Source organism: Rutilus rutilus, assembly GCF_951802725.1.
Source record: "Rutilus rutilus genome assembly, chromosome: 14".
Taxonomy (NCBI): Eukaryota; Metazoa; Chordata; class Actinopteri; order Cypriniformes; family Leuciscidae; genus Rutilus; species Rutilus rutilus.
Window position 1 is genome coordinate 16,169,560 of NC_140219.1, and position 26,076 is coordinate 16,195,635.

A 26,076-nucleotide genomic window follows, 5' to 3' on the forward strand; every position below is an offset into this window, starting at 1 on the left:
AGAAACAATCTTAATGTAGGCTAATACGTAATCTGTATATGCAGGAAGAATACATTCCTTGTTAATGGAAACATTAAAGATAAAAATAAATATTTTTTAAGTTCACATTTCAGGGGGAATTCTGTAGGAAATATGCTGTCTGATTTAAAAGCATGCTCGTAGTTGGACCTGATGAAATGACTCTGAACAACAAAGAGGGAAAATAATAAATAAAAAAAACGTTTGTTTTTATGATTTATTGTAATGTAGGATTATATGGCCTCCACTAGAGAGAGCCAGAGATCTGATGAGTGATAGTTATATATCCAATGGTTCGGCTAAAAAACGATCTCTACAATTATTAAGCTACAAGAAATTGTGTACATATATATAGTGGGCAAATAAAGGTAATTGTTTAAAGGTGAACATAGGACAATAAAGAGGAAAATAATGATGGATTCATGTATCTCCTGCTGTTTGTCAAGATTACAGATTTGTTTGTTATATTGTGCATTAAAGAAAAGAAAATATTTTTTTCAGGATTCTTTGATTAATAGAAAGTTCAAAACAGCATTTATTTATAATCTTTTGTAACATTATAAATGTCTTTATTTTATTTTATTTTATTTTATTTTATTTCTTTCCCCCAAAAAATAAAATAAAAATTCTTACAAGAATTTGAACGGTAGTGTTTAATGTTACAAAAGATTTCAATTTCAGATAAATGCTGTTCTTTTGAACTTTCTATTCATCAAAGAATCCTGAAATTAAAATGTAAATAACTATTTTCAGCATTGATAATAATAAGAAATGTTTCTTGAGCAGCAAATCAGCATACTAGAATGATTTCTGAAGAATCGTGTGACACTGAAGATTGGAATATGAAGAGTTCAGATGCAAAAGCCTCTGAAATTTTCTTCTAGAATTATCATTTTTTATCAAGCCCGTATATTTAAGTTCAGTAATTTCACTTAAATGACAATTAACAGGTAATTTTCATTGCCATTTAAGTGAAATTACTGATCTTAAATATACGAGCTTAATAAAAATGATCATTCTAAAAGAAAATTTCAGATGGCACTTAGAGGCTTTTGCATCTGAACTCTTCATACTGTATATATATATGCTATAAAATGTTACTTATAGGCAACATTTTTCAATAAGGATTTATTTAACAATTACTTAACTACATTAGTTAACAATAACCAAGATTAATAAATGCTGTAGAAGTACTACCCATTGTTTGTTAGTTCAAGTAATTTCCACAATTACGAATACAATTTTAAAAACAAGTTTTATCTGTTAATGCACTTTGAACTAATATAAATAAACAATAAATAATAGCATTTTTATTAACTAAATCATTAAACACAAAACACACACAAAAAAAATATTGCTTATTGTTGATTTATGTTAAAACTAATGCATTAATGTTATCAAATGAGACCTTATTGTAAAGTGTTACCGTTACTTATTTAAAATTGTGCTCTGGGTTTTCACAAGAGTAGCCGCTGAGATGTTTATGTAGTCATGTCAATTTATGTACAAGAGAATCATTCATCTTTATAGAACAATACATTAACAGTAGGCTATACCTTTATATGATGCTATCAAATATGGAAGTTGCCTCTGTATTATTATTAGCCTACATCATCGGTAATGTAGCCTATTATGCTTTACATTCATCCTTGCTTACATGCTTACATAAACAGCATCTTTCAGATGAGCAAACTGAAATAAAACAGCTCTGGTCATGCAATGTAAAAAATGTACAAAACATAAAATACATAACTCTTTGTAAACTCTAGACCTGTGAAGTTAAAAAAGTACGGCCTCGAATGCTGCCACTTGTATTAAATGAGTGATTAAGGCCCAGCATACGCATTTTGAGATGATGGTGATGATGTGGCCCCGTCCTTCCCTCCCACTGATCTGATCTCACCGTGCGAGAGACACGCTGCTTCGCGCATGCGCATATGCGTACGACTCAGTGTTCGCGACCAGGAAAAAAGCAGAACAGCAACACATTGGTCTGCCTATGGCCGAACGAGCCACGGCTCTGTGAAATATTACAACAAAGAGAGAGTTTGACTCAAAATAATACAGGTGGAAGCGACCGAGCAGGTAAGATATCCCGCCATAACCCTTTTTACTGAATGAAAATCTCAGCGCGTGAGGAAAGGAGTTTTTGTTTCATAGCTGTCCCTGTCAGGGCTGGTTGCACGAACAAAGCAGTCCTGGTACCAGAAGAAACACATTGGTTGCCCTTTAACAGTCGTTAAATGCCAATTTACTAGTTAAAGGGCCTGTAGACGAGGCTACTTAACGGCCTTTAATAAAAGCAAACTGTGTTTATTATACGGACTCAAGCCTCTCTAATTAAATCTACGCGTTTTGTTGTCATTGCAAAGTCAGTACCGTCGACTAATCTATCGACCCTTTCTTTCTGTCAGGGGAAGCCACGCATGGCTCACCATATGGACGTTGTGTCTTGAGAGGAGGACAGTATGTTTACATGAGGGCTCTAGAGACAGAGCGCTGACCGTTGAAAGAATCGCAGAGTCGGGTTGCGTTGATCGGTGAAGACATTGCCGAAGATGCTGAAGAGATTGGCCGCGCCGGCGTCATGCAGCAGCTGCCTTCTCGCCTTCCTCCTTGCCTTCGTCTCGCCCAGGTGTACGCAGTCTATCGGTGCCGACAAAACTATGGTGAACAAGGAGGATTATTATAGCGCCACAGTCAACGCCACCGTTTTGGACCATAAAGGCAATCCTCAACATTTGGTGACGAAGAATGACGGACGGTACGGGCAGAATTCGCCTAAAACAGAGGCGAAGGGGATCGTGATCGCACCTGCTGCTGTTAATGGGGGTGAGTGTGTGTGTGTGTGTGTGTGTATGTATGTGCATTGATATTTTAAACAGGTGTTCAAAAATATTCCACCAGAACAGATGCTCTATCTCTTCACTTATCAAGGTTATCATCAATAACTGTCTCATAAATAATAATCATTTTTGGGGGGAAGCATCATAAAGCAAAGTTGGTTTGATATTGTACGCAATTGTTCGTGGTTTGCTTTAATGCGTCACCTTTTCAAATATCTTCAAATCAATTATGCTTTATGAAAGAGAACTATTTTGGAACTTCATTGTAGATTTGCAGGTCAGAAGCTTCCTGTGATATTTGTCAACTTCTTCACATGATTGTCATGTAATATCCTCTATACTGTGTGCAGTGTGCACAACAGAGTAACATGATGTTGAATATTTACTATATATATATATAGTAAATATTCAACATCATGTTACTCTGTTGTGCACACTGCCCACAGTATAGAGGAAATGACTGACAATCATGTGAAGTATAATTTATAATACAATAATTAATTATAATATAAATTATTATAATACTTTTTTTTGCTACACGTGATTTGAGATTGTTACCCTTTCAGCTACCTATGTAGCAGTATAGCACTCTGAGATATTCAGGTGCCCTGTTTTGGCTGATTCTCCTGCAATGATGACTCCGTAAACAGAACTGTACACCCTTCATACGATAAACATAACCTCCCCTGAAGAGGCCCTGCACCGCTTTGTGCTCTGTTCTGAAATTCAGTGACGTAGGGGATAAGGGACACAAGTGTGACTTGCTTTGTTTCATCTGCACTAAATTAGCAGCTCTTGTGTCTCTGAGCATATGTTAGGTGCCCTGCTTTGACGCCAACCGGTGTTGCACAATTGCTTTGCAAACTTGTTTAATCACAGTATCATGCATACTTGTAACCCCAAAGTTGCTTTTTGCAGTGCCATGGCTGCTGTCTGTGGATTGTCTTTATCAACAATCTCCCATTTGTTTTTCAGCTGACATATTTTAGGTAAATTCATCTCCTTCACACTTGTTATTAAAAATTTTGCTGAATCATTTAGTTTTTGCTAGATCTTCCTGTATGTATTGAATGGCTTAAGGGAAGTGCAGTATCTATAATAATTCTTAGGCTGGCTGGTGTCGTCTTCCGGTGTTCGGATGTATATTTCTCTCTCTCTCTCTCTCTCTCTCTCTCTCTCTCTAACCCAGTTGTCCTCTTATACTGTGCTTGTTCAGGTTACAGGATGCTCAGAAATCACCAGAAATCCTTGAGACTGAGATTCTCTGTAAATCAATTATTAATCAATATAGCACCATTAGAATGCTTATTGAGGTGCAGGGCACTTTGACTTGGTTTAGCCATTGTGGTAAGACTAAAGAAGATGAATAGGCTATGTCAATGATGGCAACCGTTGCAGTCAAGGGATCTTTACTGCTGATCACATATTTTAAGTTCTGTTTTCAAGCCTTGTTTTTGATGACTTCAGCATGGCAGTTTTCTAAGTCTCGTGTCCATCCCTCATTGTACCAATTTTCAGCTTGCATGCTGTTAGTTAACCTACTGTGTTGAATTTACCCAAGGCAGTTGTCTGACCTGCTGGTCATTATTCCAGTGAACCCAGTGGAGGTCATTAATCCTGATCCAGTCAGGAGCTGGAAAAGGGACACCAGGCTCTATATTTAATGTGAATTATGTTCTCAAGGACATTAGCACACCCATTCTCCTGTTTGCAGTGAGAGAAGAAAGACAATAGCCAAAGGAGACATTCTATCATTTTCAATCAAGTTTGCACAGTAAATCCAAAGCTAAACTTCCACAAGCTGTTCTGCTTCTTTTATTGCCATCTCAATTGGATCTGAGGCAAGGTAATAATTCTTAGTAGAAGATTGTGTATAAAGAGAGCAGAGTACTGACATAAAACAGTAACATCCACTTCCTCTGTCACTCTAATCACTGTCAGGTCAGGATTAGGGATTGTAACGATTAATCGACAGTCGACTCATTGTCGATCATAATTTAATCGATAAAACATATCGATGGTCGATTAAGCAGGGTCATCATTAGAGTGCTTAAGCTGCCTTTCCACTGCACACGACATTCACATATGATTGTCGCGTTTCGCCCCCTTAGCGGCAGTTGTGCGGAACTTTGAAGTTGGTCGTGAAGCAACCGTACCCTCGATTTTAATGAATGTCATGCATTTATGAATATATCCACACAAAACAATGACCCTCAATACATCTAGAATAAAAACTTAGTAGATTTTATAGAGCTAATCAACATAAATATTGATTTGATAATTATAAAGTAACTATTTCTGGCATAATTATTAATAACCGCCATTTTGCAGAAATAGTGTTTAAAATATTTGTAATTCTAGCTTCGCACTCATAGTTTTGATTAGAATACATCACATCCGGTCGGCTGGTTGCATACGGTCTAGCTGCAGAAGTTCAAATATTTCAACACATCCGAAATTTCCGCATATGATCGGATCTCCACACAGCTCCCGTACTACTCTCCATTGGAAACGAATGACTTCCGGTCCAACGGCTGTCGTTTGTCGTGTGCAGTGGAAAGGCGGCTTTAGTGTTGAGGTGCAGAAAACGTTCAGCAGTACAGCGTGCCGTGGTTACATATTCTAAATTTTTTTAATGTCTTCAAGATAATTAATCAAGGGAAGAGTCCAAAACACCCTCCAAACTAGTGATTTTAATGAACATGAAGTACTTGCATGTGTAAACGCCACAATAAAAGTACAAGAGGTTAAGATTAACGATTAATTGATTGATTGATCGTTAATTTAAACGATCGATTATGGGAATTTTTGGAAACTGACATCTATAGTCAGGATTCTCTCTCTCTCTCTCTCTCTCTCTCTCTGATGATGGCTGCATTTGTGATTTCACTCTAGCATAATTATTCCTGAGTTGCTCAGTACTACAGATCAGCTGACCAAGAATATTCTCTCAAAGAAAGGAATGTTTGGGATGTTACTGCTCTCAGCTGCATACATTTAAAGAGGAAGGGTGGTGGGTATGGATTTAAAGCTTGTCACATAGCCTAGTCTTTTGGAGTGACAGCAACGTTAAATAACACTGATTAAACTGACCATGAATAAAGTCTCGCCCTACTTTTTCGTTTCACTCTAATATACATCACAATAGGAAAGGAAAGTCCAATTGTCTGGGTCATGCTGACATTAAATTTGTATGTATACATGTATTTGTGTAAGAGTCCCAAATCAGTAGAGCATTCGTGAGAAGATGTCTCATTACCGTTATTGCAGCATAAACTCCGGTATACTCCGGTATAACTCCGGTGAGCTCTTCAAATGGGTTTGACAGTCTAATGCTGTGACGTTTGAGTGAGGCTGAGAGTGTGCATATGCACACGCACCATCTGACTGGCACCACTCATGTTACATCAAGCATACTCCAATGTACACACCTAAAGGATTATTAGGAACACCATACTAATACTGTGTTTGACCCCTTTTCGCCTTCAGAACTGCCTTAATTCTATGTGGCATTGATTCAACAAGGTGCTGAAAGCATTCTTTAGAAATGTTGGCCCATATTGATAGGATAGCATCTTGCAGTTGATGGGAGTTCCACCACATCCTAAAGATGCTCTATTGGGTTGAGATCTGGTGACTGTGGGGGCCATTTTAGTACAGTGAACTCATTGTCATGTTCAAGAAACCAATTTGAAATGATTCGAGCTTTGTAACATGGTGCATTATCCTGCTGGAAGTAGCCATCAGAGGTTGGGTACATGGTGGTCATAAAGGGATGGACATGGTCAGAAACAATGCTCAGGTAGGCCGTGGCATTTAAACGATGCCCAATTGGCACTAAGGGGCCTAAAGTGTGCCAAGAAAACATCCCCCACACCATTACACCACCACCACCAGCCTGCACAGTGGTAACAAGGCATGATGGATCCATGTTCTCATTCTGTTTACGCCAAATTCTGACTCTACCATCTGAATGTCTCAACAGAAATCGAGACTCATCAGACCAGGCAACATTTTTCCAGTCTTCAACTGTCCAATTTTGGTGACCTCGTGCAAATTGTAGCCTCTTTTTCCTATTTGTAGTGGAGATGAGTGGTACCCGGTGGGGTCTTCTGCTGTTGTAGCCCATCCGCCTCAAGGTTGTGCGTGTTGTGGCTTCACAAATGCTTTGCTGCATACCTCGGTTGTAACGAGTGGTTATTTCAGTCAAAGTTGCTCTTCTATCAGCTTGAATCAGTCGGCCCATTCTCCTCTGACCTCTAGCATCAACAAGGCATTTTCGCCCACAGGACTGCCGCATACTGGATGTTTTTCCCTTTTCACACCATTCTTTGTAAACCCTAGAAATGGTTGTGCGTGAAAATCCCAGTAACTGAGCAGATTGTGAAATACTCAGACCGGCCCGTCTGGCACCAACAACCATGCCACGCTCAAAATTGCTTAAATCACCTTTCTTTCCCATTCTGACATTCAGTTTGGAGTTCAGGAGATTGTCTTGACCAGGACCACACCCCTAAATGCATTGAAGCAACTGCCATGTGATTGGTTGATTAGATAATTGCATTAATGAGAAATTGAACAGGTGTTCCTAATAATCCTTTAGGTGAGTGTATATTTGCACCTTTGTTTTGTTTTTTTTTAAAGTATTTTTTTACTTTTAATTGCATTTTTGTTTTCTTTTCTGTCACTCTCTTGTCATTTGTTGAGCAGAATGACCACAATTACTCTTGAAAATGTGCACATCATGATTCATGCATATTTAATATTTATATACAAACTGCTATAAATGTGATTGTTCCAATTTGTTCATGCTGCAATTAAAAACAATACTAGCCCTACATTTAAGAATGTTCGTACAGACCATAAGATTGTGCAGTATTTTTGCCTTTGAAAATCTACTAAGTCACTTAATGCCTCAGTGAGCCTGTCTCACACAGAAAAAACAAGCTGCTCATTGCTTCCTGTTTGACTGCTTCAAGATTATATTTCCTCAGGAGACCTCAGTGTATTCGCCTGACCTCTGTTTATCTCTCCTCCTGCTTCTCAGAGAGCTTACCGGTGGCTCGTCAGTCTAAACAAGGTGGTGAGCACAAAAAGATTCTCTTGCTTTTAGGTCTTACTATAGAAAGGGAGAAAATGAGAAAAAGACAGAAGGTGTGCAGGGTTTTGTGGATCTTTCACTCCATTCTCTCAGTTTCTCCACCAGCTGCTGCCATCATTAGGGGTCTGGCAACAAAACAAACCACACTCAGCTAATGGGTAGTGAGACAGAAAATCACCTGCCAATATGCAGAGGTAACTTGTCGTCCAATAAATGTCAGTCCAGCAAAGCCCCCAATCAGACATTAACCATCAAGCCAAAGAGATAGCAGTCTCAATCAAGACTGTGGCCAGTGGGAGGTGATGAATATTTGTAGTGATAAACATCCTGTAGCATGATTCCAAGTGTGAAGCGATTTATGACGCGTGAACAAGCCCAAATGGTAACAAATGACCCTAACATTAGGGCTAATTAGATTCACTCCTGGTCCTGCACATGACAAGGTGGCGAATGGGTAAGTAACTCAATGGTCCATCTTTATCAAGTAGGCTAATTAAGTTGAGTTAATTTAAATATTTAGTTTAAATAGGTAGCTACTTTCTGTACTTGTTTCATTCTCATATCATGGTTTTTATTTTACCTTTTTAATATATATATATTTTTCATGTTGAAGAGGCTGTAAATAGGAGTGGTATTCCATAGAAATTCTACCCGTCACAGATATTGGATATTAATAAAAAATATTAATGCTGCAGTTTTCATACAATTATAAGATTTGTTTGAAGTGTTTCAGCATGTGTTGTCAAATTTTTTTTCTTTATTCCCTGTTGTCCTACTTAAAGCCAAATGTAAGTGCATGAAAAAATGGTAACCTAAAAGGTTAAACCCCTAAATTAACTGGTCACAAAGTCATGTTTTTATGGGTTCAATCTGGTAGAAATAGCTCTGTACGTCAACACTTGCAGGTTACTTATGAGAGGTTCCTTAAGTATCATGTGATGTGTAAACAGTCGATTGATTTGCTACTACCCAAGGAAGAACAGGAAAATCCATTTGTAAAAAGAAACAGATGAAAGAACAGACAGGAACCATGTGCCATATGCTTCTAATTGATCCAGGCAGGAAATGTGAGCTGGAGTAATGTTGGGACATTGATTGCAGTGGTGTTGTTGTCATATGAAGTGAGGTTGGAGATGGTCAGTAGGGTTAAGGTAGCAAATTGCCTGCCGGTTTTTCTTAATACCCATGATTTTCCTCTGTGTGGGTGCATGTGAGTTTGTAATGTATTCTTATTTGAGATGAACACGATGTTAGGAGACGGGCTGCTGAGAATCAAATTAGTGTCGTGTCTGAATGTAGTTTGTAAAGATTTACTGTAAACTTGGTTTATATTCACACAAATACTTAATGGGTTTTGTGCCTCTTCTCAAAATGTCTGAACTCTGAAATAGCCTTTTAGTATGTTTTAAAGAAGCACTTTAAATCATCCATTGAATGTCTCAATGATGTTAGTGATTGGTTGTGCTGAACTTGAAACATTTTCATCCGATTTCAGCTCTGAATCACGGGTTATTTGCTTTTGCAAGTACTAGGAAAGACTCTTGGAGAAGGCACAGGTTGCACATATTTTACTACCTCCCTTGGATCATTCACAAAGCAGCACTTATGTCTGTCTGTCTGTCTGTCTGTCTGTCTGTCTGTCTGTCTGTCTGTCTGTGCGTTTAGAGTGAGACAAACCTGTCTAAACCACAACACATTAGAGGATGTTATTATGGAGCTGGCTTTAATAATTGAAACAATTATTTTGAAGAAAACATGTTTTTTTTTTGTAACATAATATATACATAACATTTATAATATTAGAGTATTTATATTATATAGCATTGATACAAATTTCATGATTTGATTCCATTTCGATTCACAAGCTTGCGATTCGATTAGGTACAGTACATGTCAATTTCTCTCAAGGAAAAAACATCTCTCTCAATAATGCTGTAAACTATACAGGGAAGCCTTTCACTTTATGCATTTAAAAATTTTAAATTGTGCAGTTTTTAAATTTTATTCACGCATCAAATGAAAGCAGCTTAGACTAAAAGATTGATTCTTGGGATTTAAAGGTTTTTGGGACACAAAAACAGTTGGTTTCACCCCTACGTCATAGGCAGCCACGCACGAGCGCAAACCTGACAACACCCACCCCTGTCGGTGATTGGTTGGAACACTATTTATTTTGGTTTTGAGTGGTTGGTGAAACCAACTGTTTTTGTGTGCAGATCTCAGAGCCTAGGCTGCCTACAGAGACGCGTTTTTTGACGGCATGCTAATGGGGCGGGCAGCTAGCGGATCGTTAGGAAAGATTAGATGAATGTGATCATTTATGTTTGGGCCTGAAATCGCTGATACAACCTTTAAGAATCGATATTGGTTTATCAAAATGAGCATCAATTAAAAATGAGAAATGTATGTTTCAACACAGCCCTAATAATATAATATGTCCTTATTGGCAGTTTTGTTTTTCACCCCTTGTTTGCTTCACTGTGATATATTCTATCTAATGTGATTTCACTCTTTAGAAATTGTGAGTTTAATATATTAAGAATTTAAAGAAGTATCTTCCCTTTTTTTTTCTCCCTCTCTCTAGCATGTCTTTACCTCTCAGCACTTAGATAGCCAGAACAAAATACAGTAGATGTGATGTGACTTTGTCATGTGCACTTCTGTCAGGATTGACCTACATATCAGTCTAACAGCGCTTTCTATTGTGGAGTTCTACTGTGGATGAATGACTCTGCGTCTGTCTGAAAGCTTTTCCTGGAATTTGAAGTGTGCTTTATGTAATGTTGAAGTGATTAAAAGTACTCGTTGTTGATTAACCTGAAAAATTGTTCTTTAGTGTGATGCAAATATCACACTCAGTTTCAGATCCAGCACAAGAACCGTTTGCCAGCTGTTCAGGTTTGCACAAACCAAGTCGCATCTCTCTTACTCCCACAGGGAGAGATGAGAGATACCTCACTGAGATATGGCTTATTTGTGACGTTTATCTGGTTGTAACGCAGGTGGTCTGATGGAAGGATTTTGTTGCTTCTGCTGATGGTATCTAGCATTCCTAAGCTTGCACATGCCTGTCGTGGTTGTGCCGAGAATGTTAGAGGTGCAAAAACAAAGATACAAATGAGTGTAGTCTTGAAAAGAAGGCAGATGTGTTCTTCTGCATATACTTGCATTTTATTTTATGTTTGAAACTATTTTCTTTCTTGTTGCGACTTGTAGATTATAAGTATCAGTTTTCAGAGTCTTTTAATATCATTCTGGCAAAGGTGAATTATACACCTTTTACAGGAAATAAACGTCGATGTTATGTACAGTATTCCAGTTTTACAAATTATATCTAGCAACTAATTCACATATTTAATCGTGTTTAATATTAGTGCCGTACAGAGTTGTACATTTTATTTTTACTTAGTACATTTTATTGTGGGTGGAGAAGTGAAATAATGAAACTTTGACCTTTAATTTTAGCTAAGTTAAGGCTAAGTTAACATTTTATTTTTGTTCAATTCATATTTTAATTTATTCATATTTGAGAAAAAAATGAAAGGCAAACCCTTTGTTGAAGATCCCTGGTTTAGATGACAAATAACTTAATGTTAATTTTATTCTTAAAGATAAGGCAGTGCAGATCAAGGGCACAGCAAATAGCAAAATAGCAAAAATATCAAATTATTTTTGATAATTATTCTCTTTATTTTATGGTTGAGTTGTTGACTTAATTTTATCTAATATAGCTTTATAAATATTCACCTATAATAATTAAGGCTGATATGTCCCCTCTGCTTGGTGATGACAGACATGCCCCAGATACACAGGATCAATTTGATTTTAAAACTCACACTGATCAACTCTTATGCTCCACATCGTCTGATTAGAATTAATAGAGACATCGATTTCTTGGAAGCACATGTCCTCCGGCACTGCATTTAATTTGTGAAAAACATTATGCTCTGCCTAGCTATTGGACAAGATCCCGATTTGATGTTGCAGACAATCTGTTCGTTTCAGCTAATGATTGGTAGAAATGACCTGGTGTCAGATTGCTTGATCAGCCTCTGAACTAATGTTATTGGCTCTGGAAATGTTGGGCATTATTATGTCCAGAACGGCTGATAATATTTCAGCATAATATTAGAAGTGTGTTGTGTTCTGATGTTGGTAATAATATTCATTTCTTTATTATATTTATATTTGTTTATTTTTCAGCTACATGGTGAGTTCCGATGTATACCAACAAAGCTTCATAACAGGATCGCATTTGGATGACTGTATTAACTTTTGACTCATGTTCTGCATTTGTAATTCTCTACAATTTACTAGAGAGCAGAGTGAACATGTGAGAACATACATTTGAATGTTTTCTTGTTTTGCATTTGTCTTCTTTGCAGTCTTTTGCATTTAGTCCATTTAAATGATGATTCATTTAAAACGAAAACTGCATTGTTAATTTCTCTTTTCTAAAAGATCAAATAAAACTTGATTTTACCAGCTTTTACTAAGATGGTATAGCGTCTTGTTGAGCCTGAACCTATTGGGAGATCTAACAAGCTGAGTCATTAAATTCAAATAATTTCCGGTTGTGTATTAAGTACAGCAAGACTGAAAAGAGCACTTTAACAAGGAATTCTCACTGCTTTAGATGACATATGACATGGAATTTAATCCATCTAAATTCTTCAGCATGACATCTTAAGATTACAGATTGTGTGCACATTCACTTTTGCCCTGAATAGATCATGAATTAGTCTAAAGAATAAGTCACAAATTACATCAGATTTTCCTTCCTGCAGATGACTCCCTTTTGAAGAAAAGGGAAAGGAGAAAAAGATATGATAAAAATACTGAGTGACCGCTTAATTAAGGCTAATTTATTGGTTAAACCTGTTACCCAACAATTTTTTTATAACTCATCCGTTTAAATTATATTAAGCCTTAAAATTTCTGCATAATTAAGGGTGTCCACTTTTGAGTGACAGGTGGATTCCCGCTGCTGTGGTCATTAGTCATCATTAGCCGTTTGTCTGCTGTCTGTTAGCCGCCACGTTACCTCAGCTCATTGCCTGACTGTAAAAATAAATCAATCCGGGAGTGACGCGCTGCCAAGATGGCGACGGTCGGCCACGCCCACTTTAGGCTTCAAAAACGGTCTTCAGAAACCTACGGGTGATGTCACGGACACTACGTCCATATTTTTTTACAGTCTATGATTTTCACCCCTTGTCCTGCACGTCGCATGTTGAGAAAATGTCCCGCATTTTCATGTTGGTTTTTAATTATCATGTTAAGAAAACGTGCATGCGTTCTTTTGCCTTTTTAAGAAAGCATTTTATTTATTATTTTTGCAGCGTAGTTTTTCACCTATATTTAACAGTGCTTGATCAGAAGTACAAATACAACAGCCGTTTTTTAAAATCCTATCCAATGGTTGATAAGAAAGGAGTAAACAGTCACTAGTAGGTTGTGACGGCTGTCATTCAAAATGTGGAGCGGTGATTCGTTCCATGTGTTCCCTGTCAGAAAACAAATGGATAATTCGGTAAATTAAAATGTTCATTTAACAGAATTCATCAACTTTTTGCCTGCTGTGATTGGTTTAATTCACATCCTTTCTAAAAATATGAAAGCTTTTGGTTTAATATATTCTTAATATATAAGACTGTCAATGAACTAATTTCATGTTGTTTTAGGCTATATTTTATTTGGTCATTATTTATTTTGTTGGATTTTAGTTGGAATTGCTCAGAACTGTTTCAAAAATAGTTATCTGCATGATGCCTGCTGAGTGATGTTGAATTTAAATGACATGTAAAATAAAGACGTTGTTATGTTACATTGTGCAAAGTAGCAAAGAACAAAGTATTTTTATCAGCTGAAAGGCAGAATACAAATGTTTTGATTAAGTTAGATAGACATTATATAACAGTTTCAGGTTATGTTTTAGTGTTGGTAACATGTCCCACATTGTCCCACACAAACTTAGTAATTGTCCCACATTTGGTTTGTTTGATGGTGGTCATCCTACTCCTGAGGTTGACGATCAGCGTTTTCTAAAGGTTAAATCTTTTTCACTGGCCAGTCTTAAAACGAGGTTCATGCCCTAATTTGTACCATGGAAAGTGCCTTTTTTATTCCACAAGAAGAGAAATGAACTCTTTGTTTCTCAAAATTCACAGTTTGAATATTTCCATGTCAAAGTTGAACTAAACTTTTTGGGATGTCATGGAGTTTCTCATTATATAACCTTACGTAACTTGGAGAAAGTTCAAATAGAAGACCAGATTTCACCAGCTTTCCTTACGAACCCAAATATGCCCTCTCAGAGCTGATAACGCTGCAAAGTCAAAGATGCACTATGCAACACCAACCTTGACCTTAAGGGACTTTCAGTACTAACTGCAGTTACAGCACATTAATAATTGAATCATTTTCAGTTAATAAACATGTTTTGATAAACGCAGTCATGAAATTAGGAATGCCAAAATGAAAGTCTATATTTATCTTTTTATTGTGTCAATGGTTTTTGTTGAAATAAAGCTCTGTGAATTAATTTCCACCTGTGAGCTTTTGTTATTTTCTCTCAGTCCATCTATGATGCATCATCAGGCTGTTTTTATGGTTTAATATCAGGTGATGTTTGGATTCATATTGCGACTCTATCTCAGTATCTCAGCTGTAGGTCAGTTGCATGAATCATTCATGCTGATGCTAATGTTATGGTGATAGGGCCTACAATATTAGTTTGTGGACCAATATTATTAGCTTCTGGACTCCTCGTTGGTTGCTTCTCCGCCCAGTAAACACACACACTCCCAAACACCAACATTATACCAGTGTTGATGCTGAAAACTGATGAATATTTGATTTTGCTTCATCATCTTTGTCTGTGAGCGTGCCTGTGTGTGTGTGATCCTAATGGTAAAGAGATTTCTTTCTACAACCTCTCTTCTTGCTTTTTTTGCATTTAGTGCACAAGTCTTGCTAGAATGCCTTGAGGGAAGGATGGTGGGATTTGCTGGGGAGGTGGGCTTGGTGCTGAAACAAGCAAAAGCCTTCGTATTACCTTTTAAAGACAATCAATTATCGTGACCTGCTCTGCTTCCCTGTGGGGGTTCCAGCTCTCCTCGAGAGCGGGCCAGGCTGCTTCGACATATGAGTCAGTGTTTGGAAGTGACAGGGCATTAGTTTGCATAGCCCAACTCATAAGAGTGCCTCCATAACCTCCAGTGTCAATGGAGCGATCACGTAAGAAATAGGCTGGCAGGCGGCCCCTACATACTCTATTACATTACTAATGAGTTTAGTAGTGGCATGATTTCAGTCCACAGATGTCATGGTGAGTGTGTGTTTCATTAGAATTGCAAAGTGAGGCTGCGTATAATAAGCACATCCTACTGACATTTCAGTTCATCCAATTGGATTTGTAGTTGATTCTTTGTTGATATCTTTAGGATTTCTTTACATTCCTTTAGGAGTTTTTGCAAGTCAGATATTATATTATGTCTCATGCATTCATTTGTAAACCCTTCAAAAGTTTTAGGTTGGTAAGATTTTTTTGAAATGTTTTTAAAGAAGTCTCTTATTCTCACCCTGATTGATTTATTTTAGAAAAAATACAGTAAATCAGTAATATTATGAAAGTATCTGTTTTCCTTAATACATTTTAAAATGTATTGCATTTTCAGCAATGTTCTCTGTCACATGATGCTTCAGAAATCATTCTGATATGCTGATGTGATGCTAATTTCTTATTGTCAGTCAGTTGTGATGCTTAATATTTTTGTGGAAACTGTGATATTATTATTTTTTTTAGGATTCTATGATTAGTATTTGAAAAGAACAACATTTATATGAAATATAAATTACACATTGCACATTATAACATTATAAATGCCTTTTTCTGTTACTTTTGATCAAATAATAATTAGTGTTTGCTGAATAAAATTAATGTTATTTATTTTTAATCTTATTGAACTCAAACTTTTGAACTGTACTGTTGTGGTATACAGCATTAAATAGTTTTTGTGTATTTTTGCCCAAGGATGTACAGCAAGTGTTGGGATGCCATCCACATTTCAACAGGCAAACACCAGTGGAAATTCATGATTATTGAAACCCATTTTTTGATGTGAAAAATGTAAATGTAATAAAAAAAAATAAAAAAATAAAAAAAAAAAGACTTTAGAAAACAATAACTTTTGCTGGAGCATATGTACTGTACAAAGTTTAAATGAAGACAGTAATCAAGGCGGTCCCTCTATCTTTCTTAATTTCTTTTTAGCGGTGGATTTGCAAGGCTGCTGTCCGCACACCCGGTTTGTAGTGCCTCCGAAGACCACACACTGGGTGGCCATTATGCAGAGAGGGAAGTGCACCTTCAAGGAGAAGATCCTTAAGGCAGCTGCTTTCAATGCCACGGCCGTCATTATCTACAATAACAGCACCAAAGAGGACACCGTCACGATGGCTCATGAAGGTGAGCTCCATAATCGATGTATTCTCATTAGGGATGTCCCGATACCACTTTTTCACTTCCGATATGATAACGATGCCGCAGCTTTGGCTATTTGCCGATACCGATATCAATACGATATTTTTATTTTATTCTTGAACTAATACTACTAATAATAAAATATATTGAAGCACTTTGCTCAATTAGCCACATAAAACATCTCACTCAAATGGAGAACAAATACTTCTCCAGTATATAGTCCACAACAACAGTTGATAATGAAAGACTGCCACCCTTTATTCAAAAGACCTTGAGATATGTTTGGTAATTGTACCTGAATGAATTTAACATGAATTTGCTATATTTCAAATCAATATATTTGTTTCTTTAAAATTTTAATTAACTTCAGCGTTATTCTCATCTGAATTATAAATAATTTATTTCTGTATAAAATAATACTACCATTAAAAACACATTTGATTTTCTTTTTTTAATCAATGTAGAATGTGTAACTTCAAAATAAAAGGATTAGTGCACTGTTTTAGGACAAGAAATGAAAACCAATGCAATATGATGAATGTCCAAAAGATGAGATCATTTTTGCTTTTAAACAGTGTGTGTGTGATTTTGGTTGGGTGACAGTTGTAGGTTACAGTTTGACGAGTTTATAGTTTGACAAAAGCACAATGTTGTGTTTTACACAAATATAAAGTAGGCTAAACACTTTTTGCAGTTTTAATGATGTCCTGTATGAACAAAATGACGTATTAGTATGTTTTTAAGTTTCCACTGTTCGATCGCGCCCGTGCCTCTCTCTCTCTCTCTCTGACACACACACACACACACACACACACACACACACACACACACACACACACACATTCCAGCATTGCAATCTTGACATCGCAGCCTGTTCATTTTGCTGCGTTCACACCAAACGCGAATAGAGCGTCAAATTCGCGTCTATCGTGTCTAGTTCGATGCTTGAACGGTTTGAATCCATTCGCGCGTATAATGATAAAGCGAGCGTTTGAAGCGAAATAGACGCGCGTTCAGAGCTAAGGCGGGGCTACAGATTAGGTGTCCCTAAAGAACCCGCATATGTCTATGCACGTATCTAACAGTAGTTCCGCATTACATTAATTAATGTGCACGCGAGTTTTATTTATTTTTATACAGTGTATTCTCCGTGTAAATCCATGCACCGAACCGTGACGCACGTACCGAATGTACGTTCAATACGAATACACGTACCGTTCCACCCCTAATAGGTATCGGATCATAGGTATCGGATATATTTTTTTCTCCCCTCCGATATCCGATCTAGCGTTCTGGGCCAGTATCGGCACGATACCAATGCCGTGGATCGGATCGGGACATCCCTAATTCTCATTAAGACAAACACAGCCATGTTACTTTGATGTTAGGCAGACATCTGTCACTTCTTCTGTCAGCTGACAGAACTCAAAGCTTCTTCGTGTTATAATAATTTTGACACTACATGCCGGTTAACATGCAGACATTGTTCAGAATGTATATGTACCGTAAATGGATATTTATATTTGCCTGCATTTTTTTTCTCAAATACAGGAAGTGGTAATTGTTATTTCTTGACAGGGCATGGTGGATTTACAGATGCTTCTGACCAGTTAGATTAAGGTCTTTGTAATGCTTGCATCATATTTAAATGCAGTGAAATACTGGAAAAATTGTCCAAGGACTAAATGGGAGAGAGAAAGATAGGCTAAGTTTGTACTCTGCGTGTGTATTTGTGTGTGTTTTATTCTGCAGCTCCAAAATTTGCACAGTAAAGATAACTGTAAAATGAAACAAGTCAAAGTAACTCATTAAAACTCTCTCTCTCTCTCTGTGTGTGTGTGTGTGTGTGTGTGTGTGTGTGGCTGTCACTCACACAAAAGTTTTGTGCAGTGGACAGCAGACAGTCTGGGGGAAAATGTTGCTGTGCTCAGCAATAATGCATTTTTATTTATTTATTTATTTTTCTTCCTCTTCTTTTTTTTTTTTTTTTAAAAAGAGCATTTTGGTGAAAGCAATAGCTGACACAGTAATTTCAATGCCCATTACATTCCATTAAGTGTTTACTAAACAGACCACACAGATGCTAACCGGACATGATACAACTACACCAAGCTACGCATAATACATTATGGATTGTTTATTATCAATTATGCAAGTGTTTATAATACTTGCATGTGACTTTAATCCTGTTTTTTTTATGTCCTATTATAGTCCAATCCAGTAGATCAAATCTAGCTATTGTAATACTGTATGCAGTTATGCAGTTAAAAATATATATATATATTTTAAGTAGGCTGTTGCAAATTCTAACAGTGATGTCATTAGTAGTGCTTTTATTATGTTATCTATTCAAAATGTGTAGATTAATTTTTTTTTATTCTGTGGTGTTCATTTTGTTAGTCTGTTTGAGGTAGTTTTATTCAAATTTTTTTTTTTTTTTTTTTTTATCCGTGCACATGCTGACTGTCTACTGACGTCTGTGGTGGTTGCATCGTGACTATTTTTAAAATGTCTCCCACCATTTTTAAGATGATTTAAAAACTCATTTCAAACCCCATGTGTTCTGTTCCATTTATGTGGTGCTTCGTTTAGCTGTTTTTGAATGCAGTAACACATCCTGTGTGAACGTTTTCTCACTCATTCTGTGCTGCCTGCTCTCTGTAAGTGTGGGTTGTTGACGTGTGTGACCTGTAGTAACAGAAAGGACAAAAAGAAAAACATAATACCGGTACTATATTTTACATGCATATAGGAAAATTATTAATTTTATGTTGTTCATGCACATAATTAAATTAATAACCCCAATATTGTTGTTAGGTCATAACACAACTTTATTGGTAAATAAGCATTTTTTTTTCTTTGTTAATTCATGGATTTGTTATTTTTTATGTCACATCACACACTTCGTGGATGACTCTCAGTTGTAGCCAAAACAGTAGCCTTGAGGAGCACGAGCATTCAGGACAAATGCTGATTGTAATATTTTCAAGTCTGCTGGCTAGAATGTTATCATCCGTTTGTTGAGTTTGGAAAGTGTTGTTTGTGTGTGTAGGTATTTCATAATTTGTCTTTGGGCTGTAAACCTGCTGTGAGATAGTGACAGGGACTGTTTGTTTGGTTTTAGAGGACATTCGGACATGATGAAGGACTGTGTGTACTGGAATCTATCTGCCAGAGCAGTCACTATTCTGCAGGTGCACTCTCTCTACACACACACACACACACACACACACACACACTTCTAGCTTGGCATATATGCAACAGCTCTGGATGCACAGAACACATAAGAATCAACCTAAAACTTCTAAGCAGCGTCTTTGGACGTATGAAGGGGTGGGCCGACGTAGGAACAGGAGAAAGGGGAGAGATGGTGAGTCACAGCAGCGCTATCAGAATGGGATCGATGAGATGTTTAAATATAGCAGGACTGCATGATTTATTCAGAAGGTCCTTTTCCCCTGCCACATATGGGATTCAAACATCTTTATACAAGCTGTAAAGGATCTTACGATTCATTTAAATTTGGATTCATATAAAGTCATGACCGAGACAATTGTGCAAGGGTTCTCTGTGCATCTCAATTTTTCAGCAACAGTGTAGGGAAGCAAATTTAAGGTAATTTAAATTGTTAAGGTGACTAACTTGCTGCCAATTCAGCATTAAGATCTTTGGCTTTTGTAAAATGTGAATGAAATGCCACTTCAGAGCACTGAAAAATACTAAAAATAACTAATAACTACTAAATTACTAAAAATGACAAGCACATAACAAAATAATTAAAGGAGAACTTGGTCACTTTTCTAACTTAATAAAACTGTCTAGAAATCATTTGGATGGTTAAACAACCTGTTCTGGTGATATTGGTGACTTTCCCTGCTCCCCCCAGCGTTCCCAGGCGGAAAACCAACCTTGCAACTTGGGGACTACCGTCCCGGCAAGATAGAAATTGGAAGTCTCGTGAGAAGCGAGAACGAGAACGAGCGCGAAACACGAATTGCTTTATGGCAATTCGACATAAACACACACGCATGTATGATGTATTACCAGATTACCCACCTCGGTAGATATAGCTCCACACGATACAGTTGGCTTGCTCCGATCAAAACAAACGCACACGAGCAGCGGTAGAGAGGGGGAGGAGGCCGCCGCAAGTGAGTTTTTTACGACCGTGTTGTGAAATATACGCCCCCCCACAGCTGTAGGGGGAGCTCGTGGGGAAAACATGCAACAACAAAAGGGAAAATCAGCGAAGAAGTGACTAGAGTTCGCTAGAGTTGCCGAGTTCTCCTTTAAAACTAAAAGCATAAAACTAAAAGCTAATTTCAAATATTAATAAATACAAAAGTTTTGTGTGGATATTTGAAGAAGAATCACAATGCATCGACCAGAGAGTTCATTGTTCTTGCACTACATTACAAATTGTGCATCTGATTTTTATACATGCAAGACGATATGAAGAGTTCAGATGCAAAAGCCTCCAAGTGCCATCTGAAATTTTCTTCTGGAATGATCATTTTTATCAAGCTCGTATATTTAAGTTCAGTAATTTCACTTAAATGGCAATGCAAATTACCTATTAATTGTCATTTAAGTGAAATTGCTGAACTTAAATATACGAGCTTGATAAAAATGATCATTCTAGAAGAAAATTTCAGATGGCACTTAGAGGCTTTTGCATCTGAACTCTTCATATATTTATATATAGGTTTCAGTCACACATTCAGATCACTGCATTTAGATAAACATATCTTGTGTACCTACAGGAAGTTTGAGGTTTGTGCATGTGTGTGTGGGTGGGTGGAGAAGTGTTTTCAACACGAAAGATGCAAGCAAACTGACACACTCTTTTTAAGAGCAAGTAACTTAGGATTTAGTTATAGTAAGTCATGCAGTTGTCATATGTATTTATATCAGGTGCTGTAATGATGTTTTACAGAAAAATAACCAGGGACTGTTTTGACATACATTTGTTTTAGTTTCAGTAATGTAGATTGAAGTGTGAAGCTAAAGTGTGAATGTGCTCATGTCCAAGATATAAAAGTGCACGCGTAACTCGCGTTAACTCTGCTCTGCATTTACTGGCAAGTTCCATGTTATTGTAAATAATTATTGTTTAATTCCTCTGAGCATTGTTGGTACAGAAGCATAAACACCTTTAAATATCACCTTTAAATATCTGTTGGAGCTTGGGAACTGTTTTTTATCTGTTCAAGTTCACCTGTTCTGTTCAAGTACTGTTTAAAAAGACATGAGCTAAAACCAATATTTAAAAAAAAATCACATGCAGAGTGCATCAAAATTCATAATGCCACATCCTCTTTGGGTCACTGTGGTTTGAAGGATCACATCACCTTTACTGTCAGAGTCAGTCAGCATGTGCAGGGCTTAAGACCACCTTTGAGGGAGTTTCCCTTTTAACAAAGATCAATATTCGCATGCCTTAAAGGGTTAGTTCACCCAAAAATGAAAATTCTGTCAGTAATTACTCACCCTCATGTTGTTCCAACCATGTAAGTCTTTCGTTCATCTTCGGAACACAAATTAAGATATTTTTGATGAAATCTGACAGAATTTTGACTCCTCCATAGGCTTCCAGTGTGACCGAAACTCACCGGCCCAGAATAGTTATTAAAACATCGTTAAAATAGTCCAAGTAACTACAGTGGCACTACATTAAGTTTATCATGCGACGAGAATACTTTTTGTGCGCAAAAACAAACAAAAATAACGACTTTATTCCACTTTTCATTTCCTTCTCTCTGGGCCTCGTAGTGTTTTTGCGCTGCGCTTCTGTGTTGCACGTCATCACGCAACACACACATGACTGGCGTCGGCCAATAGTGAGCCTACGTGGTGACGTGTAACACAGACGCGCTGCGCAAAAACACTACGCAAACCAACTAGACATCCAGAGAGAAGGAAATGAATAGTGGAATAAAGTCGTTATTTTTGTTTGTTTTTGCGCACAAAAAGTATTCTCGTCGCTTGATATACTTAAGATTGAGCCACTGGAGTCACTTGGACTATATTATCGATCTCATTAATAACTTTTCTGGGCCAGCAAGTTTCGGTCACACTGGAAGCCTATGGAGGAGTGAAACATGGCTCAGATTTCATCAAAAATATCTTAATTTGTGTTCCGAAGATGAACGAAGGTCTTACGCGGTTGGCACAACATGAGGGTGAGTAATTACTGACAGAATTTTAATTTTTGGGTGAACTAACCCTTTAACCTTTACAGCAGGAACAGTCGATAATGAATAAACAGCGCATTACAATGTAAGGCCATTCACACTTTTTTCTCTCCTTTTTAATTTAAGAAGTTAATGTTTCTACATGCATGAAGGACAAGTAATTACTTTTTTTTTTTTATTTTTTTTTTATCTCTATGGGGATCATATCTGATAATGATATTATTATTATTATTATAGCTTATCATATTTAGTTTGATAAAACTGTGAGTACCATGTCTAACAGACTGTGCCTGTAGAAGTGAGTTATGTATAATGATATACATCTGTTGGTTTTTATGCCATTTATGGAGAGAAATGGCCTTGAAGTGGATCTGAGCTTCTCTATCAGTCACTACTAGAGCAAATTGTCCCTGTCCTGCCGTAGACATCATCTTTACTGCTGACAAACTGCCTTCTGAGCCAGGCATACAGTATGCCAGTCACGTCTCATTCTCACATGCTTACACACACATACAAGAACTCACATACACCAATGCGTTCGAAAATCTATACAAAATCACACCAACAGGTAGACTGCATAAGTAAACATTTATTTATGCAAGAAAACGCACATCACACACACAAGCAGCCACATTCACACGGACATTCTCTGACATCCAGACTCCTTTCTCACACTTTTAAGACATTCAGGATTTGGCTGTAAGACAGCCGTTTTTATACACAAGGGATAATGTACCTTTGATTGCTTTCATATAGCAAATGCATGCCTGTTCACCCTCTGGCCTTATACTACAGTTAAATATTAATCAACTAGAACTCTTAATAAACTGGACTTAGTGAACATTTATTCAAACAATAACATGTTTGTTATTGGACACATATGGAGCTATTTACAAAGTCCAATGCCAATCCTAATAAGTAAAAAGCAGGGTGGCTAATATAATACTAAAATGTGTATTATACAATATAGAAATAGCGGATTAAAATGATTGTTGTTCCAAATGTTTATGATAAAACAGCGGGGGTTTTTTCCTGCATTCAAAATGTTTTGACGGACGCCAAAAGGAATTTTTGTCTGGCCAAAGATTTGTTTGATCATTTATTGTGACGATATCTGCCGTTCTGCAGTACCGATGATAGCAATCTGCTTTAACACTCTCCCGTGTGTCTTCGTGTAATTGCTCTGTGAAGAGCCTCATAGGTTTCTATTTACGATGTGTTTTTGCAGTGTTGAGTTTTGTAACCAATCACAGACATATCTGTTGAGCATGTGAGCTCTGGCCAATCAGATGTGTTTGTTAGTCAGAATCTGCAATGCTCGCGAATCCTTTCATTATAGCCAACAAAGTATAAACACGGTGTCAGTAAATAATTAATTGCACAGCGTAGACAGCTTCACAGCTTCACTGAGTTTTCGCAAGAGTGCAGCTTTGTGTAGGCCTATATCGCGCTGAACTGAAGTATTAGACAGCTTCGGTGATTGTAATGGCAACCATCTTTTCCTTCTTTCTGTATATAATATGTTTTTCATGCTGCTAAAGTTTCTGGATTGACACCCGTATTTAAGCGTAATTGAATCCAATTGACAGTGATAACCATAGCAGTGGATGAAACAAATATGATGATGTATGTCAAATGATCTGTGCATTAAGTCTTGGAGTGTAAATGCAAAATAATAGACCTGCGACTTTTTCTAAAATGTGTTACTTTGTTGTTCATTTTATTACTAACTTTTCAAATCACTCAGTAACTTTTTATATATAAATTTATGGATATTTCACTTTGTTTTTTGATCAGTCCTTTTTTTCATAAATAAATAGCATAAGTTGGGCTCGCAGTTGACATGGGTGGGTACTTTGTACTGGATGAACGTATTTGTTCACCATCACCGACTGTAATTATATTGAAGTATGTTGCATTTATTGTACTATATAATCCATATATAAAATTATTAAATTATGCAATTTAATTTCATCTTAAATACATTTTATCAGATACAGTTAAGAGTAAGAAAAGCTGCATTAGGCTATAGGTTTCTCTGAATAACTCAGATATATGTGTGTACAGCTGGCTAATGAGAGGTCTGTATAAAAGGTGTTTATTGTGAGAACTGGTGAGAATGGCACTCTTGGCATTGTTCGAGGATTGGGCGAGAGCATGTCTGCAAACAGCGGCAAGTTTGACGATAGTTATAAAAGGCTGTAATGACAGCGTGTGCGGAAAGCCGTTATATAGAGATGGTTTGGGCGAGTTTTGTGCAAATAACTAACTTTGTGCACACGGCCGCTCAATGAGAATAGTCCAAATTCACGAACATCAGAACGATGTTAAGAACAAATTCATGTGCGTGAACGTGTTGTGAATTAGGCGGAGTAATGCGAGTAAGTTCTCCTGTGCATACAAATACAAAAATAATCTATGCAATTATTAGTGAATGAGACCCATTGTCCAAATGCATCGTTTGTATAAGGTCAATATTTCAAATGTGCTTGCATTTAATAAATGACCCAGAAATCAAATATTTTTATACAGTATCTCACGAAAGTGAGTACACCACTCACATTTCAGCAAACATTTTAGTATATCTTCTCAAGGGACAATACTATATAAATGAAACTTGGATATATTTTAGAGTAGTCATTGTGCTGCTTGTATAGCAGTATATATCTACTGTCCTCTGAAAATAACTTAACATAGCCTACAGCCATTATTGTCAAAATAGCTGGCAACAAAAGTGAGTACACCCTAAGAGAACATGTCAAAACTGTGTCCAAAGTGTCAATATTTTGTGTGAGCACCATTGTTATCTAGGATTGCCTTAATCCTCCTGGCCATGGAATTCACCAGAGCTGCACAGGTTGTTGCTGGGATCCTCTTCCACATCACGGAGCTGATGGATGTTAAACACATGGCGCTTCTCCACCTTCTCCTTGAGGATGCCCCACAGGTGCTCAATAGGGTTCAGGTCTGGAGACATACTTGGCCACTCCATCACCTTCACCTTCAGTTTCCTCAGCAAGGCAGTTGTCATCTTGGCGGTGTGTTTGGGGTTGTTATCATGCTGTTCTGCCCAGTTTCTGAATGGAGGGCATCATGTTCTGCTTCAGAATGTCACAGTACATGTTGGAATCCATGTTTCCCTCAATGAAGCTCAGCTCCCCAGTACCAGCAGCACTCATGCAGCCCCAGACCATGATGCACCACCATGCTTGACTGTAGGCAAGACACCATTTTCTTGGCACTCCTTACCAGGGCGTCGCCACACATGCTGGACACCATCTGAGCCGCACAAGTTTATCTTAGTGTCATCAGACCACAGGACATGGTTCCAGTAATTCATGCTCTTGGACAGGTTGCTTTCAGCAAACTGCGGGCTTTCTTGTGAGCCAGCTTCAGAAGAGGCTTCCTTCTGGGACGACGGCCATGCAAACC

General features: G+C 37.3%; 1 protein-coding gene across 2 annotated transcripts in view; it reads left to right on the top strand.

Moving 5' to 3' along the window:
- Positions 1 to 1,878: 1,878 nt before the first annotated feature.
- The window catches only part of rnf130 (ring finger protein 130), a 46,626-nt gene continuing 22,428 nt past the window's right edge, over positions 1,879 to 26,076 (top strand). The window contains exons 1-3 of one of the 2 annotated variants that reach the window (XM_084429615.1): positions 1,879 to 2,103; positions 2,433 to 2,850; positions 16,241 to 16,435. In XM_084429615.1, the coding sequence (XP_084285741.1) occupies positions 2,577 to 2,850; positions 16,241 to 16,435 (469 nt within the window). In that variant the 5' untranslated portion in view covers positions 1,879 to 2,103; positions 2,433 to 2,576. The remainder of the gene's footprint in view (positions 2,104 to 2,432; positions 2,851 to 16,240; positions 16,436 to 26,076) is intronic. The other variant, XM_084429616.1, reaches the window with a different exon arrangement.